The sequence below is a fragment of the Canis lupus genome, chromosome 8 (assembly GCF_048164855.1).
Source record: "Canis lupus baileyi chromosome 8, mCanLup2.hap1, whole genome shotgun sequence".
Lineage (NCBI taxonomy): Eukaryota > Metazoa > Chordata > Mammalia > Carnivora > Canidae > Canis > Canis lupus.
Genome location: NC_132845.1, coordinates 46,516,342 through 46,535,869, shown reverse-complemented (window position 1 = coordinate 46,535,869; position 19,528 = coordinate 46,516,342). Strand labels below are relative to the sequence as shown.

Here is a 19,528-nt window from a genome sequence, read left to right as displayed (position 1 = left end):
CTGAAGAGAAGCCCTGTGAATCCAGACTTACTAATTATGACTGGGTTAGATTTTACCTTTTGCGTTGGAGAGATTTTATGCACATTGGACATGAATTTCTTTCACTGGGATATCATTTACAGCTTTTCAGTCATGTTAGAAGCACTGTTTATGTATTAACTATGTGTAGATTCTCTAAGTAGAAGTGTTAATATCTATAGTTATTCTGCTTCTGAGTTCTCGGATGTGCATTAGAGTGAATGTGTTCTTACTCTTAGGTGGAGACAGTATAGACTTCTGTGCCCTTCGTGGACGTGTCTCTTGTTCTGCTGGGACAAGTTGGTGGGTGGGAACCACCCTGGGTGCCTGGGCTTGGTCCTTTTGGCAGCACTAACTAGTTCTGTGACTTGGGGTGGGTCACTCACCTGCCAGGCATCAGAGGTCTGAAACTGGGTATTTAACTCTTAGGTGCAGTAATTGTGTGATAAGTGGGTTTTCATGTAGATTTGTAATAGATGATAGAGTCATGGAGGCAGTACAGCGAAACGGTAAAGAAGCAGGACTTAGGCACTGAGCTCTGACCACTTTGTGGCCTACGGGCTACTTAAGCTCTTTAAGTCTCCATGCCTGTAAACAGAGATTAAATAATTGAGACATGAAATGCCTACTTGGATCCCAGTAAATGAAAACTTACCCATAGAAATAACATCATGGGAATATCTTGGATATTTAGCGCTATGGAGGGAACTCGACATGCATAAAGCTTGCTGGAACTCCCTACTTACATAAGAAATGTTTTGTTTGTTTTGTAATTAAGATGATAAAAAATGACCTGCAGGGACAAAGAAGTCTTCTTTCAGGTATGCTCTGTAGAGACTTCTGTGGAACACTGTGCCTAATTTTGCTTGAAACTTTGTTTTTTCTTTACATTTTCACTCAGTTTCTTCTAAAAGTAAAGGGAGAAATGGCAGAGAAGCCATTGATACATGATACATCAATAAATACATGTATGATACATCAATAAATAGTATATGATATTTGTTTACCCTTTCAAAGGAAAGTATAGAAAAAATTGAGATCATTTAGCTTTGTAACAAGAGCACCAAGAGGCAACTTAATTATTATTTTCAGCCCTGTTGGAGATTTGTATCCCAAGAGCTTTGAGCTACGTCTTAGCAGGGGTTACGTGATCAGGTGTAGACCTCAGGTAGGGTTCTAGAGGCCTGAGTTTTAGCTCTGACATTAGCAAATCTCTGACTTCTGAGTTTGACAGAGATTTCTCATCTCTGAAGTAAGGGGATTGACTCACACAATCCCTCCTGACTGTTCTAAATTTAAAGGTTAGAAAGAGGCAGGCAGAAAAAGGTTCATCAGTTATTGGTTGGGAAAGATTTTTTGAGACAATGCCTTTGAACATCTGTATTAGAGCTCTTTTCTGATTTTGTGTTGTTCATTGCCTCTGTAGCATCTCTGTGATTGGACCTGTAGGAGAGAGGCAAGTTCCCCTGTATGATGGGGCAGCAAGGCAGGTTCCTTACCTTAGCCTCCGTGTTCTCTGACTCTGCTTGTCAGCAGTGCTTTCAGAGATGATGTTCCAAGTTTCACACTGAGTTCACATCAGACTCTCTGATGTGCTGGAGACATTACTCAAGGTTGTGGTTTGGTGGCGCACTGGGTTAGAATGATGTACAACAGTGATTAGACTGCCTTTAAAATAGGACCAAGAAGGTGTTGCGAAGATGGGACCTTATATGGCCTCTGTTGGCCTTTAGAATGCTTCCTCCTGAAGTGGTAGATAGCTTTTATCATGTTAGTATCATCTTTCACTAGGCTTCTTTTCACTAAGATGAAATTGGTTGGCAAGAGACATATTTGATTAATGGTGAAAGAACTCAGGAGTCAAGCCCAGCATGGCACTTGTGAAACCATTTATCTTGTGAGACATACTAACTCTGCCTAGAAGTGGTCTCAGTTTCATGCACACCCTTTGTGAGATAACATAACGGCAAAATTCTAGATCTAGAAATGAAAAAATGAAACCACCGCCTTGGCTTCCAGAGTTGAATAAAGATGAGAAGTAAAGGAATTTTAGGAGGCTCCACTCTAGAGCACAGTATGCTTCTGGACATTTCCTCTGAATTAAGGTTTCCCAATCTCAGCATTATTGACATTTGGAATCAGGTAGTTCTGTGGGGGGTGGGAGCTGTCCCATGCTTTGCAGAGCAGTATTCTTGGCTTTCACCTGCTGGATACTGATAGTGCTCCCTTCCCCCCTTAGCTGTGACGACCAAAAATAGCCAGGCATTGCCTAATGTCCCCTAGGGGGACATAATTGCCTCAGTTGAGAACCTCTGTTGTAAATTACTGTTTTCCCAACTAAGGCCTTAGGATGATGCTTTGCAGGTACTAGTCCAAGCATCTTTTTTTCATGTAGCATGCAGAATGCCAAAGTCTAATTGTTGCAAGCTTATCTGCTTACCACAGAGGCAGAGACAATATGAAAATTCAGCTGTGCCTTGACTGGAAAATTCTGGAGCGTTATCTGTGGGGTAGAGACAGGAATGCTTAGTATTGTCATGAGTAGAGCTGTCCCTGATGTTCAGCCTTATACTCAAACTGTTACTGCCCCTTCCCCCAAAATGTGCTTCCTAAATATGTTAAGGATCTTGCTCATTTAAAGAACTTTTACTATGAAAAATACTTTTTTTAAAAAAAGATTTTATTTATTTATTCATGAGAGACACAGAGGCAGAGCCACAGATAGAGGGAGGAGAAGCAGGCTCCATACAGGAGCCTGATGCGGGACTCAATCCCTGAACCTGGGATTACGTCCTGATCTGAAGGCAGACGCTCGACCACTGAGCCACCCAGGCGTCTCTGAAAAATACTACTTTTAATCAAGAGCCTTATCTTCTAATTTATATTTTTTATAAGGAGGCATTTCAGTATCAAGTGTGTTTAGCTATACCAGAATTAGGATAAGATAATTATTTAATGTTTTTGTGGCACTTCTGAGGTCTGTTAGAATAGCAGTGCTTTTTGCTTATGTCTCTAGGTGTGTTTGTGACATCTTGTAGGAATGCATTTGATAATTGTCCTCTCATTAAAAAAAATTATATTGATTAATTAGAAGTTCATTTGTTTCTAATCCAGATATTTGTGAGCAGTTTGGACCATCATAAAATTGTGCCATTAGTGTTTATTACTTGGGAAGTGATGGTATTCTGAAATTAACAACTTTTAACATCCACTATTATTTCATTATGTATATCCTGACCATATATGTATATGCTTATGTTGCTGTTAGAAAGGGAAATGCTCTAATTGTATCTTGGTTTGAATTTTTCTAAGCCCTACATATGAATCCTTCCAAAAGCCTCTTTCAGATGATTTGATATTAAATTACCTAAAACAGTAGAAGTTTTTTTTTTTTTTTTAAAGATTTTATTTATTTATTCATGAGAGACACAGAGAAAGAGAGAGAGGCAGAGACACGGGCAGAGGGAGAAGCAGGCTCCATGCAGGGAGCCCGATGTGGGACTCGATCCTGGGACTCCAGGATCACACCCAGGCTGCAGGCATCGCTAAACTGCTGCACCACTGGGGCTGCCCAACAGTAGAAGTTTTTAACCAGTGGAGAGCATTGCCTTTGACTTTGATGTCTCAAACCTGCCAAAATCCGTTTGCTTGTCATTAACCCTAGTTATCTGTGTGTAGAATATGACACTGAGTCCGGGTGCAATTTTTAGGAAAATAAATTTGCCTTTGATTTATTGAACATCACAGAAAGATATTGAAGGGTGAATATTATGAACATTTGTTTCTGTAAATTTCAAAATACTTTACTCATTATTAGCCAACAAAGAATGTGCAAACTATGCCCTGGTATAGTGTCCTCTGGTTTTCACGTGCTTTTGCTTCCCATCTTCCTAATAGCCATGTGAGATAGAAATGATAGGTCCTTCTGAACAGATTCAGAAGGTGGTAAAATTGGGGGACCAGGGCTTCTGGCTCCCACATTCTTCCTTGATCCAAAGCAATGTTTCAAGGTCTTGGAGTTGAAATGTCACTGTGGATCTAGGAGTTAAAACTTTGGATATTTAACTATTTTATGTCATTTTTCAGCCTTTCTTCTTCAGGATAGACAAATTTTGAAGGTTTGGCTTCTTAATTTGACTGTGATTTTTTTCCCCTTCATTTTTAGGAATGGTTTTTAAGAATAAATAGTGATTGAGATGGGGCCATGGGTGTTGACCTGCTGTTAAAGCAGCAGAGTTTCATCATTTCCTGTGTTTTTTTTTTTCCTTATAGAAGAATTATAATTGATAAATGAGAATAGAAAATCACCATTGGAACAGCAGAATAATAATTGATGCAGGCAGGATTCACCTGTGGATACTAAAAGTATTGATACAAATTTAAACAGACACAAGATATTTTCAGATTCTCAAAGTATCTTCCTCCAAATATTTATTAATCACACAGACTTTATTAAGTCTACAGTGGAAACACTGGCATACACCTCTTTAACCAAATGATCAAAATTAGCATCATAAGTCACGAGTATCAATATCCTATACCTCCTGACTCTGTGCATTGAGAAGAGTACATCACTTTTGTAGCATCCTTCCCAATAATGCATAATACTGATCTAATCATGAGAACACATCTGACAAACACAAATAAAAGGATATTCTACATACGTATCCACCAGTACCTTCTAAATATGTGAAAGTCATGAAAGATAAAATGATCAGGTAGAGGAGACCAAGGAGACATGACAACTAAGCATACTGTGGGATCCTGGATTTGATCCTGAAACAAGATCAGTTGAAGAACTAGAGAAATCTGAGTAAATGTAGTCTAATTACTAGTATTATGCCAAGGTTCATTTCTTAGCTTTGATAGGCATATGATGATTCTGTATGTTGTTACCCAGTCAATAAAAAAAAAAAAAGCTTAGGGGATGCCTGGGTGGCTCAGTGGTTGAGCATCTATCTGCCTTTGGCTCAGGGCGTGATCCCGGAATCCTGAGATCGAGTCCCACCTCGGGTTCTTGAATGGAGCCTGCTTCTCCCTCTGCCTGTGTCTCTGCCTCTCTCTCTCTCTCTCTCTCTCTCTCTCATGAATAAATAAAATCTTAAAAAAAATAGCTTAGAAAAGTGAGCCAATGAGAAAATACAAAATAAGATAGTAGAAACAAATCCAAATATCAGCAGACATAACTGATTGAACTGACTTCCTTTCAAAAAAAAGAGAAGGATATTCAGCTTGGGGAATAAATCTAGCCTTATGCTGTTTCCAAAGAGACACACACCTAACATATAAGCTGTTAAAAGGTTGAAAGTAAAAGAATACAAAAGAGATATTAAGCAAATATCCCCAAATAAAGCTAAAATATCTATACTAATTTTATGCCAAAGAAAGAGTTAGTAGAGATTAAAAAGGGAGTGTTACAACTTAATAAAAGATTCAACATAAGAAGACCAGTTATTCAAAACTTGTGGTAACTTATAAAATAGCTTAAAAATTATATACATACACACATTCACATGCACATAAAACATACCAGAACCACAGAGAGAAATAGATACCTCACCACCATTATGGGAGATCACCATTTCCTGTTATTGATTGGGTGTTCTGTGTATGATAATTACAATATTGAGGCAGGGTAGGGTCTCAGTTTTTCTTCTCAGATATGCACTAAAATCATACCCGGGATTTAGGGCACCTGGTTGGCTCAGTCAGTAAAACATGGAACTCTTTTTTTTTTAAGATATGTATGTATGTATGTATGTATTTATTTATTCATTCATTCATTCATTCATTCATTCAAGAGACACACACACACACACACACACACACACACAGAGAGAGAGAGAGAGGGATCCCTGGGTGGCGCTGCGGTTTGGCGCCTGCCTTTGGCCCAGGGCGCGATCCTGGAGACCCGGGATCGGGTCCCACATCGGGCTCCCGGTGCATGGAGCCTGCTTCTCCCTCTGCCTGTGTCTCTGCCTCTCTCTCTCTCTCTCTCTGTGACTATCATGAATAAATAAAATCTTAAAAAAAAAAAAAAAAAAAAAAGAGAGAGAGAAGCAGAGACACAGGCAGAGGGAGAAGCAGGCTCCACGGAGGGAACCCGATGTAGGACTCGATTCTGGGTCTCCAGGATCACACCCTGGGCTGAAGGCGGCACTAAACCGCTGAGCCACCCAGGCTGCCCAAAACATGCAACTCTTGATCTCAGGAGTATGATCATGTAAACCCCATGTTGGGTGTAGAGATTCCGTCAGAATGTATAAATAGATACAATCATACCTGCCTTATAAATAATGAATGCAGCTAAAAGCTGTAAACCTGCCAGTGGATACTGCAGATGGAGAAGATGACCGTGAAGTCCTCTCGTTGCAAATCATGTTAAGAAATTCTATGTCCTTCATTCCCTCCAGCTGTAGAATCCCTCTTCCTTGAGGGTTCTCCCTGCCTACTTAAGATACAGACAGGAAAGTGTAGTTTATTAGTTGTCAACATAGACAAACATATGCCAGGGTCATTTTTATTTTGGAATGTCGAGTGGACAGGGACTAGGATTCAGTAATGGTAATGTCACTGGCAAAGTCACTGTTTCTATGTATGGCTCTTCTAATTTTAGTAGTTTTTAGACATTATTTGATTTGGGTATCAGTAGCTTCTACATCAATGTTTTTTATTTTTTAAAGCACTTGACAGAATCATCTGATTTGTGCTTTGTAATCTACCCACGAAACGCCAACAGTGTTCTTTAGAATGCTTAGTTTGTATTTGCAGCTAAAATAGTTTCTAATTCTTTTCATGAATTTTCTATATCCAGTTAAGATCAGTGATTTAGCATACATCCATTCATTTATCCTTAGCAGTTTTGGCAAACCACATTTTAAATTTCAGTGGGATTGGGAAGAATCTTAGGAATCTTTTGGAGGGGAAAGCAGGGTGTTATGAAAATTGCCAGGTGATAGAAAACCTGAGTCTTTTGGAGAAAAACCTAGCAGAATGCCTGTACCTGCTGTTATCCTTCTGCTTGTTAGTAAAAATCTACTCTGACGTTGAGCGCATAAGTAGATACTGCCTCTGTCAATTCAAAGTTTAGTAGCACTGTGAATTAAAGTTTAAAATTTTCTAAGTTAGCGTTAGTACAGAAAGATTTCAATTGCCATGGAGTAGAAACACAGAGGTTACTATTCGTATGGCCACTAGAGGGTGTGGACACCATCTGCTGAAATTTATGCTGCACTGCAAATGGTATTCACTTAGCAAAGAAATTTTTTAAGCTGCCGTGGATTTGCTGGCCTCCTATAAATAGCCTATTTCCAACTTCCTCATTATAGCAGGTGCTGAATACACTGCGCTCCATGGAATGGAATTAAAAGCATGCAAACTGGGTCAAGTTGTAATCTGGTACTCATATTTTATTCTTGCTAAATTGTAAACTTAATGGAGGAGTCTCGTCTCCTTTATCTTTTTAACTCTATTCTTTCTCTCGTTAACAAATGTTTATTTTGTGCCCGCTCCTTGCCAGGTACTGTCTGAGGTGGATATGTAGTGATGAACAAGAGAGACCCTCTGTTTCATGGAGGTAAACACAGAGATAAACAATAAACAGGGACACAAACAAGGTACAGGGACTTGAATAGTGTCCTCCCCAAATTCATATTTACCCAGAACCTCAGAATTTGCCTTATTTGGAAATGGGGTCTTTATAGGTGTCGTTCGTTAAGGATCTTGACATGATAATCATCCTGGACTTAGGCTGGGTCCTAAACCCAGCAGGCTCCCCACTGAGTAGAGAAGCCCCACCTGGGACTGGATCTTCAGGATCTTGGGATCGTGACCTGAGCTTCTGAAAGTGGCCACTTGACTGAGCCACCCTGGCACCCTGGTGTCTTTGTAAGAGAAGGAGAGGACACAGAGACACAGGCGAGAAGGCCACATGAAGACAAAGGCAGACACATACAGCCACAAGGCAGGGAATGTCTGGGGCCATCCAAAGCTAGGAAAGAGGCAAGAAGGATTTCTCGGAGCCCCCAGAGAGCACAGTCCTGCTGCCACCCTGATCTTGGACTTCTAGCCTCTAGAACTGTCACCAAGTTTGTGTAATTGGTTTTGGCAGCTCTAGGAAATGCACGTACAAGGTCATTTCAGACAAGTGCCCAAAGGAAAATGAAGGGTGATGTGGCAGACATGAGGGCAGGGGGGTAGAAGACAGGGAGGACCTCTCGGAGGCAAGGACGTGGGAGCAGAAATTTCCCACGAAGCCTGGGTGTGACCCAACCCTGAGGAAATTTGAAGGAAGGGCTCTGGGAGGTAGGAACAGTAAGTCAGGGGACGTAAGGCAGCATCAGGACTGGTGGAGCCAGAGCAGAGGGGAGAGTGATCACAGAGAAGAGGAGAGGGGGTCACAGAGGTGTCTTTCTCCTATATGTGTCCTGATGCAACTTCTTACTTAGTCGCACGCCTGAAGGAGGAGCCCCACGGGCAGTTGAGCTCCTGACCCCTCTCCTGATGGCCAGTTAAGCATCCGGGCCTGAAAAAAAAAAAAAAAAAAAAAAAGCATACGGGCCTGGATCAGTGGTCCTTGGGGTTGGAACCTAGGATTGGAAGATTTTCACACGTTGGTAAGCATCCAAGTGAGGAGGGACTGCCTGTGTCCCGGCAGGGCTTGCACCCCCGTCTTCGGCCTTACATGCTCGGCTGGCTCATCTGAAAGAGCCTCACAAGTGTGCGAGGGCTGGACAGAGTTTCTGCCTTGTGTTGGCCCCTGCCTTTATTTGCAACTGACCAAACTAGGGGCCCGGGCCTCCTAAGGTCCTTTTGTGTGAATATGCAAGTGTTTTGTTCCCCAAACCCCCTTTTTCCAGATTTAAGAACGGATTGTGGAGGAAACTCTGAAATATGTAACCATTTCTCGTACACAGCTCTTGGGGAGACACTGAAACTCCAGGGGCGTGGTTGTGATATTTGTTACTTAAGGCGTCATGAGAGCCAGTTTAATTACCTTTTTTTTTTTTTAAATTTTTTTTATTTATGATAGTCACAGAGAGAGAGAGAGAGAGAGAGGCAGAGAGAGAAGCAGGCTCCATGCACTGGGAGCCTGATGTGGGATTCGATCCCGGGTCTCCAGGATCACGCCCTGGGCCAAAGGCAGGCGCCAAACCGCTGCGCCACCCAGGGATCCCCATAATTACTTTTAAGTGATAATTTGCAGTAGAAATAAACTGATAACTATCACCTTTATTTCCTTTTTTTTGGAAAGTTTCAGTCTCAAACATGCCAATTTTCAAAATTTAATACAGACTGTTAACGATAGCATGAATATTTGAAAAATAACACTTGAAGTAGACTTTGCCTGTTCCTTGTGTTCTGGATGGCTGGTCTTTTTTTTTACTGTTTCTGTAGCCTTGTATCATCCCCATAGTTTTTGAGTCTTCTTATGATCTTCATTGCTTTGGCAATGAAAAGTTAAAATCATTTTGCTTATGGGATTGTTTGCTTTGTATTGTTTATGGAATTGCTTTGGTCAAGCTGCTTGAAAATTTCAGTGCCAGTTCTTTTGGAGATAAGGCTCCTTCATCCAAACTACATAACCCCAGGATGCCTGGGTGGCTCAGCAGTTTGGCGCCTGCCTTCAGCCCAAGGCATAATCCTGGAAACCTGGGATTGAGTCCCATGTCAGGCTCCCTGCATGGAGCCTGCTTCTCTCTCTCTGCCTCTCTCTCTGTATCTCTCATTAATAAATAAATAAAATCTTTAAAAAAAAACACAAAAAACAAAAACAAACTACATAACCCCTTGGAAAACTGCAGCCATGATACCATCAGCAAGAATAAACCCTTACTCTGTAGAGGTGTCCACAGAGGACCTTTGCAAATGGTCCAACCATTACTTATTTTATTTTATTTTATTTTATTTTATTTTATTTTATTTATTTTATTTATTTTTATTTATTTTTATTTTTTTATTTATTTTTATTTTTTTTTTAAAGATTTTATTTATTTATTCCTGAGAGACACACAGAGAGAGGCAGAGACACAGGCAGAGGGAGAAGCAGGCTCCATTCCATGTAGGGAGCCTGACGTGAGACTCCATCCCCGGTCTCCAGGACCACACCCTGGGCTGAAGGCGGCACTAAACTGCTGAGCCACCGGGGCTGCCCCGTTACTCATTTTTAAAGGTTGAATTTGGGTTTTCCTTGAAGACTCAGAATTCAGATTTTCCTTCCATTACTGCGTGTACATGCATGTATGTGTATACATGAACACAAGTATTTGTACCACATGTGATACATGCATGCTTGTGGGCTGTATGCTACTCCTGTGAACATGAATGAGAAGAGGGCTGAAATTTATCTCATTTAATTTTCAGCTGCACAAAGTATTTTAGCCACAAAACATTTATTAATAGGTAGGATGAACTTATTCCATTTGATTTTGGTTTGGAAGATTGATCAGAATTTAAAGAAATTTAAAGGGGTCTGTTTTCTTTCTGTTAGTTTCCATTTTTGTTATCTTTTGTGCCCAGTGTTAACTAAGTGACTAGAATTTCTAAAGATTTTGTCTTCCTTTGTTTTCGGTAGAAAGGCATATCATACTATCACAGCCTTGTTAAGAACTCAAACACTGTAATTCTGTTTGAAGTCAGTTCTGGGTTGGCTTGTTAAAAAACATCTTGAAGGAGTTTAGCAAAAGAAAATCCTGTTTTCAATAATGCTGCTTTCTGATTTCTTCAGTTGTTTGAGAAATTGTTTGCTGGTTTTTTTTTTTTAAGATGTTAGGATTAAACATTCTGACTCTCGGTTTCTAAAAGCCAGTTGATTTATTTAAAATTGAATCTTAAGCAAGTGATTTAGATTTCAAGGAGTGTGTTCCACTACAGATCAGAAATTTCCTTTTTTTTACAACGTACTGATTTAAAATTTTACTAACATTAAATTTCTACTGTATCTTTGGGATCTGATTTTGTTCAGTGATCAGGTCCAGTTACTTATTAAGAGCATGCTTTAGGGCCAGAAAGGAGACTTTACATTTGCCTAGTGCTTTATCAAGCTCATTTTTCTCAAGAACCTTGTGAGGAGTTGTCCCCAACTTGCCAGAGTTGTCTGAGGCTTCCCATTGAATGGTCCACCTGAGATCTCACAGTTTGTCTTTTAGGACAGATACGATTATCACAGGGCATCACCAGACAGAATTTTTGCCACAGGGCCTTCAGAGTAGGAAACAATTATTCCCCTGGTAGGGGCAGTTAATTGGTTTGGCATAATTGAGAGGTGTTCTGTGTTAAAGGTTAGAGAAATGGAATGAGCAGGTGGAAATAAATTTGTGGGAGTAGAGGAGCAAGAAGGTAAGAGATGGGCCCTCCGCAGACTGGCCTGAGCAGAGAGGAGGGTTATCCTTGTACAGGGCCAGGTTCTCGTGGGGCTGGCAGGTGAAGAAAGAGCCCTTGGAAGAATGACCTTGCACACAAGCGGAGTCAATTGCATTTAACCTGATTTCCCTAAGCATGAAGGCATGTTTGGAGGAAATGAGAGGAAGTGATTGAGGAAGAAATCTGAGAAAGATTACAAAGAAATCATTGATATAGCTTACTTGGGAGATGCTAAACAAAAGGCGTGAGTACTTGATGAACTTGATGTTGAGGTTTCTAGCCAGAGACCTAGGAGAACTGTCAGCAGAGTGTGGAGAGACCTACTTAGGGAGAGGGAAGGGAAGTTCATCGCTGAATGCCCCAGTAAACGCTGCTGCGTCTCCATCCCTTATTACTCTGTTGATTTTCTAGATGGAGGGAAAGCTTGGTCCCATCCTGCAACTGTGTTCATGTGGTTAGGCTTTTTAAAAAACAAAACGCAATGAATTGTGGTTGCCAAATGATGATGGCGTGTCCTGTTTAAAATATTTCCGTTACGCAGTGACTGCTGGTCCCTCAGTCACCTCATTCTGCTCTTGTTCCCGCAGCCTGGAGTCCTTGGCTACTTTGAGTTCAGCGGCTCACCCCAGCCTCCTGGTTATCTGACCTTCTTCACTTCAGCGCTGCACTCACTAAAGAAAGGTAAAAATGCTTCTTATCCAGACATTAGTACTTTCAGCAAATGTGTGTATATTAATATCTTTTTCGTGTGTTACCCTTATGATTATGTATTTTAATTTTCCCAATTCCTTTCTTCTGTATTTGTATTAAATACACTGTTGTGGATTCCGTTGGCAAACAAAATACTATGCTATTTCAAATACAGTCTCTTAGATATTTAGCTTTTTAAGATGTGGCTTGATCATATTGTGTCTGCAATTATGTATTTTGCACTTAAAAAACATACCATAATCTATTTTTTGAGTTTGTAGTTAACAAGTTTGGTCAGAGTTTTTAGTGGTTATATTACCAGTTGGATATACCATAATTTAGGAATATATTTCCTTTGGGAAGTATTTTTACATGTATAAAAGTCATATCATATTACAGCATAAGCACAAATATATTTTTAATTAATTTATTTACACTTAGCTGAAACATGTATTATTTGTAGTCCCTCCTTTTTAGATGAAACATTGTATCCTGCCCATCTTTTCATGTTGCTCCATGTTCCTCCTCTGTATCAGTCATGACCTCCTGTCAGTTTTCTGTTGGATACACTTTGATCTGCTCGCTTGTCTCTGTCCTCTGATACAGTTTCATCTGCTCACGAGTCTGTCTCCTCTGATACCCCCTGGTCTAGGCCCCTTCCCCAGCCCCTGGACTAAACCAATGGACCCTTAGCTGATACCCACTCTTGCCCCTTTGTCACATTAGGATCTGTTCTCCCCAGCCTCTAGGGCCCAGTTCTTTACTTGTCAAACCCCGATTCGTCCTTCAGGGTCCAGTTAAATACTACTCTCACAGTTTCCGCTGATCTCAGTTGGATATCCTATCAGTTCTCTTTTCTAACACTTAACATAGTTTGTGTTTATGTATGAAGTTATGAGATTTGTTTATTGTCTGTCTGCTTCCCAGACTGTGAGATTTCTGAGTTTAGGTAGGGTCCATGGATCTTCAGTTCAATGCTCTTTCTCCAGTATCTGGCACATAACAATCACTATTTGCCAAGTGAGCAATCAGACTGATGGCTGTGTCATTTATCCCCTAGTAGATCAACCAAAAATACATAACTGTCCTTCTACTACTGGGTATTAGATTGGTTCCATATTTTGGGAGGAGGAGGATCAAACAATTCTGTGACCGGCCATTTTAAGATGTACACTGTCTTAAGGTTGTATGCATAGAGAATCTACTGCATTCATATTTTTCACCTTGGGGACATTGCGAGAGGAAATCAAGCTGTCACATAAGTATGTGCCTGCTTGAAAGACTTAGCTGCACAGATTCAAGTGAATAAAAAGACTTAGCAAGTGAAAGTTTGAATTCTGAAAGCAGCATACTGCCAACATAAAAAACTTAAGAAGCCAATACTCAGAAATGTTCTTAGAGGGCAGCCTGGGTGGCTCAGCAGTTTAGTGCTGCCTTCATCCCAGGGCGTGATCCTGGAGACCCAGGATCGAGTCTCACGTCGGCTCCCTGCATGGAGCCTACTTCTCCCTCTTCCTGTGTCTCTGCCTCTCTCTCTGTTGCTCATGAATAAATAAATAAAATATTTAAAAAAATGTTCTTAGAAAATGAAAGCCCCTCAGAGATCTCAAGTGAAAACTGTACGAGAGTCCAGTCTGCAGTTACTCACTGACATGATGGTAGTGTTCAAGTTTTTTTTGTTTTTTTGTTTTTTTTAAGATTTTATTTATTTATTCATGAGAGACACACAGAGAGAGACACAGGGAGAAGCAGGCTCCATGCAGGGAGCCCAATGTGGTACTTGATTTCAGGACTCCCAAAATCATGCCCTGGGCCAAAGGCAGGTGCTAAACCACTGAGCCACCCAGGGATCCCCATCGTTCAAGTTCTTGAGTTGAAGAGGACATTTCAAGAATGTGGAAGGATGTTTTTATTACCCAGTTAGCTTGTATTGTGTGCTAAAGATTCATCTTAAGTTACTTTTTCATTCAGAGGTTTCCAAAATATTACTTCCTTTTGGAGGAACCTTTCCAAGCGTGAGAGAGTAACCTTTTCCCCCATTTTTTCTTTTTCTTTTCTTTTTTTTTTTTTTTTTTTTGTTAAGCAAAGGAAGGTGACGGTATAAATTACTTGAACAAAGTGAACCTCTTTAGTCAATCCCTGTTATTGACAAATGATCACATGCAGTTTCTTAGAATAATCTAGTCTATGATTACCTTTACTACATTTCTTTCCTAGCATGTGACTTTAGTGGGGTCTGGTAAAATCCTATTGCATATCAACTTTGCAAGAGCTGAGATTCATTCTGATTCATCATTTTTCACCTTGTTTTTGTGAGTAAGCTCTCACTTAAGTTCAATGAACCATTTTTAGAAGAAAAAGACAAGTTTGGAAGGATGATCCATAATAACTGCACCAAAATCTTGCCTTGATATCTAAGATTTTTTTCCCCCACTTTTCTTTCTCATACCCAGAAGGGAGATGATATTTTATTTACTAATGGTAGATGTTCGGTAAGAAACATATACACTTTTTTTTAATGTTATAGTTTGAAATGTAAATTATAGGTCAGTGTTGTATTTAGATTCTGTACAACAAATTGAGGCCTAAGACACATTTGCCACACTTAACACTTGGTTATAGAGCTTAACCAAAGAAGTGTTTAGAATGTGTTAGAAAGCAGATGTCCTGGTTCGACACTCTACCAAGTGTTTACAAAATGCACATATCTTTCCATTGCCTTAATGTTTTTTTAAGTGTCTTAGAAAGAGGACATTCTGACATTTGTCTTGAAGCTGTCTGGCCATCAGTGTACAAGTATTTTGAGAATGTACCATATGTGAAGCCTCATGTCTAGGTGTGAGGAGTGTGCTAAGAGAGAGAAGAGTGCATGTTTGCCTCAAGAATTCTTGAGTTTAGTTGTAAGATCTGGTTCCATGGTCCTTTGTTCCTCTCTTCCGACTATTTGTATAACATTTGATACTTTGCATGTTATCATAAGGCAATAGGGAAATTTGGCTTTCTACCTGAGCACTTAATACTGACTGCTTTCTCTTTGTTTTAACTGCTTCCTTTCATCTTAGTTATCTGGGTCCTTAATGAGTTGATCTCAGCCTTGGTGCTGATGTGTCAGTTGATGTAGGCCCGCCTGTTAGGTGATGTGGGCGGTGCCCCTTTGTTATATTTCTGTCCATTATTTTCTTGGCTGTGTTACTGTGACCATTTTTTATATAGCAGTTCTGTATTTTCATGTAGTTTAATCTGTGGTTCTTTTTCTTGATTTCTTTGATTTTTTTCCCTAAAAATCTGATCACTAACTAGTTCATTTTCTTCTTTTTAAATATAAAATTTGTTTAGCACTTTATGCTACCTGGATTTCCTCTGGCTTCACATACAGAGTATAGTAGTTGTTTTCTCCCCTTCTTACTGGCTAATCAGCACCATTTACAATATAGTACTTCCATTTTCCTTCATCTTTTTTTTTTTTTTTAAGATTTTATTTATTTATTCACGAGGGACCCAGAGAGAGAGGTAGAAACTCAAGCAGAGCAAGAAGCGGGCTCCCTGCTGGGAGCCCAATGTGGGACTTAATCCTGTCACTCCAGGATCATTCCCTGAGCCAAAGGTAGATGACGCTCAGCCACTAAGCCACCCAGGTGTCCGCATTTTCCTTCATCTTAATGATGTCTGGTTTTATTGCAAAATATTTTACTTGTAAATGGGTCTTTTTCTGTGTTTTTTCTTGGTCTAGATGCCTACTCTTTTTGTATAAGTAAATATAATTTCATTTCTTGCTTTGTAAGTCTGGACTTTGCTTCCTCTAGTTCTTGTGTCCTATGGAATCTTCTTTTATATCCATCTGTGCATTTGGCTGGATTTTGGTTGTAATTGTACTAAGTTTACAAATTGACTTAGAGGTGTTGGACATCTTCACATTTAGCCTCTCTTTCTAGGATTGCAACATGATTATTCATTTATTCAAACCTTTTAATTTTTTATGATAGGTCTTACACATTTCTCATTCATGTGTAATCATTTCAAAGTGCTGAATGATTAATTGTGGGCTAGCAGTCTGTGTCTTTTTCAGGATTCGGAGGGAACCAGTGTCTTGGATTTCTGTGCTCTCCCCAGACCACAGAGCCTCTATGAACCTATTTACTTTTGATCTTGGCAGGCAGGCTTTCTTTTTTGGCCTATAGAAAATTTGGTGGAGCGTTCAATGTTTTTAAGTTGCTTACTTGATTTTTTTCCCCCCTTCTTATGATTATATCATTGCTGTAAAAATATGTTCTGGTAAAATGTTGTTATATTATGCTATGATTCAGCAACTTTTTGAAAAGAGAAAATTTGCAACCAGTTTCGATCTTTTTTTCATTTGGAAGGATGCAGTGCTGCCTAGGGAGGGAAGTGGTGGTCTGGGAGATGGCACTGTTTGATCCGTACCCTTTGTTTGCCAAGGACAGGATCTATAAATTTGAGCAAAATATAACTTGTTTTTGTTTGAGTTTGTGTGTCTGTAAAACTGGAGAGGGTGGAGAGAAGAATAGATGCTTTATAAGGATATGTCATGTGTACAGTACTTTGAATAAAGTAATAGTCGTCATGTCTGCAGTAGCTTAATTAGAAAGCCACCTGGTGGAAAGCACTTCAAATAAGTATCGTGTCTGTTTTCTTAAAAGTGTCTCCACCAGGTATTGTGTAACTTGACTGACCAGTGGACACAGGCCTTCCTTTGCTTGTACCTTCTTCTTGTATGGTGTGGTGTTCTCACTGTGGAAATGACCACGTCTCTCTCCCACTAGGATATGAGCTGCTTTGTTTGGATAGTATTTGGCCAAGGTTCTGTCCTCCTGCTCCTCCAGCTTCAGCACCCTGCTTGACCAGTGTTGTAGCTAAAAGGTTGAATGAATGACTATAATAAAGGGCACTTGACTTAGAAATTGCTCAAGTGAGTGTGATTGGAGCAATGAGATGTTAAATCACTTTGGATCTCTTCCCACCACCGTCCCCTCTCCTCATCCCTGGCCTTTTGGTTCCTTAAATCAGTGTGTGGGCTCGCTCGCAGCAGGACTGCGTGGGCCCCTGCCTGTTGCATTCTTCTTCGTCTTTCCATTGGCGTTTCACTGTCCCCTGACACTGGAGCCCTGACGAACTGAACTGAACTTCATATGGTACTTAAATGTTACCTTGAAAATATACTAAACCATTAACTAAGGATGTCGTGTCTACTTTCTTCTGCTACCTCTAGGAATTCCTAAACTTAGTTGACTGGGGAATCTTGTGGCATTAGTTTTCTAAGGAACACCCTTTGGGAAATAGGTTGTAATGAGTTTTTTAAAGAGGGGTTTATTAGAGGACAAACTGCTGATTCCAGTGTAGGGTCCCTCTACTCCACCAGGTGGCGTCAGATTGACCTGTGCTTTGCTGGTAGACTGGAGTCAGGATGTGTAAAGAGCGCTCTCCTCCATATCCTTATTCACGAATAAAGCAATTTTTTGGAGCACTTTTCTGTTAGATTGTGAAATTTTATGCAAGAAGTCAGAAGGGGAGGATTTTCTTATTCTGTAAGTAACATTCTTAAAGGTATTGAAAAAAACAACGGACTGATTTCTTTCTTTTTTTTTTTTTTTTAAACGAACTGATTTCTTAGGCAAGATTGACTCTGGGATTGCTTTTTTTCTTGAATTCCTGGATCTAACTTTTGGGAGTTTGAGGCAGGCAGGCATTGGGTTTAACAATTCTCTGTAAATGAAACAGGTTCTAGGGTTACTTGGTTTTCTTGGATAATCTCATTCATTGTCACTATACTCATAGAGGGAAATCTTTTCCTAATTGTCTCCTTGTTCTGAGGGCCACTGGGTACTGATTAATACACATTAGAATAAGTATGTTAGAAATTATATACTTTTTGTTCCTGTACCTGAAACTGACTTTTTGGTGATGTTGCTGTCATTTTAGCAAGCATGTCCTCATGTTTCACAGGAGATGCTTTTATTCCCATTATGACTTATCTCTTAAGCCTTGTAAATGCTGGTAGGGAAGAATTAAGCCTAAAGCAGACCTCTTCCACACTTTAAGTTAGGTTTGGAAGCATGACTTATTAATTCAACAAACATTTGAGGATCTACTGTGTGCTCCAACTATAAAGATGAATAAAACTAGTTCCCCACTGTGTAGTGCCACCAGATAGTGTGGCAGACAGGTAGGCTTTTTGATGTTTTTGAAGCTAAAATAAGACTCCAGACAAAGAACCAAAAACATTAAAATCTTGGGAAAAAAAACTCACCTTCTAAAATAAAGTCAAGCTTAGAGGTGAAACAACTCAGTGCAGACAAACCCAGTTCTGGTCTCTACTTGGCCACTTTTCATGTAAAATTGGATATGGTAAGCTGATACTAGGCTGAGCCCTTCCGTGAGTCAAGCCTTTTACCTGGATGATCCAGAATTCCCTGCCACTCTCTGAAATAGGAACTGTGAATATGTCATCGTGACTGTCTCTGTTGAGAAAATAGGCTCTGAGGAGGCTGTTAACTGACTCAGGGTCACTGTGATTGGTAGAATGGTGGCTCCCCAAAGATGCCCACTAGAACCTATGAATATGGCACATCACATGGTGAGGGAGGACTGAGGTTGCAAGTGGAATTGGGTTGCTAATCAGCTGACCTAAAGAATGGGAGATTATCCTGGATTATGAGTGGGCCCAATATCTTCAGAAAGATCCTTAAAATTGGAATTGAGGCAAAGAATAGTGTCAAAATGATGCAATTTGAAAGGACCTGTCCAGCTGTTGCTGTTATTGGAGGTGAGAGGGGCCCCAGGCCACAGAGCGTAGGGAGCCTCTGGAGGCTGGCAATAGCAAAGAGATGGATTCTTCCCTAGAGCCTCTAGAAGGAACATGCCCTATTGACACCTTGATTTTAGTCTATTGAGGCCCGTTTTGGACTTCTGACCTCCAGAACTGTGAGATAAATTGATGTCCTTTTAACCTACTACATTTGTGGTGATTTGTTACAGCAGAGGCAGCAAACGAGTACTGTGGCATAGCAGTAAAGGAGGACCTGAGAGGAACCCAGGACCACGTTACTCCCATTTACTGTCGTGCTGTACTGGGATGAGGCAGGGGGCACAGTATGGTGATTCCCGCCTCCTGGTCTTCGCCCCAACACTGCTTCAACTATAGCGCCTTTCCCTAGTTAATATCCACCTTCCTAAGTTTTCAAGGCCTAGCTGAAGTCCTGGTGGTGTTTATAAATATTGCCTAGCTAGCATAATGTCTGGCACATTACGGACATCAAATGGAGTCCTACTTAGCATGGTTTTCTGATTTTCCCCTGAACTTTATATTAGCATCTTCCTAACAGGAAACTCCTTTTTAAAATTTTTTTTTAAAATTTTTTTTAATTTATTTGTGATAGTCACAGAGAGAGAGAGAGAATGAGGCAGAGACACAGGCAGAGGGAGAAGCAGGCTCCATGCACCG

General features: G+C 40.2%; 1 protein-coding gene across 8 annotated transcripts in view; it reads left to right on the top strand.

Annotated features, from left to right (window-relative positions):
- TXNDC11 (thioredoxin domain containing 11) overlaps positions 1-19,528 on the top strand; it is a 63,887-nt gene that overhangs the window by 16,044 nt on the left and 28,315 nt on the right. For 7 of the 8 annotated variants that reach the window (XM_072835812.1, XM_072835809.1, XM_072835811.1 and 4 more), the window contains one exon: positions 11,967-12,060. In XM_072835812.1, the coding sequence (XP_072691913.1) occupies positions 11,967-12,060 (94 nt within the window). Of the gene's footprint in view, positions 1-7,551; positions 7,595-11,966; positions 12,061-19,528 lie in introns of those variants that run through there. The other variant, XM_072835815.1, reaches the window with a different exon arrangement.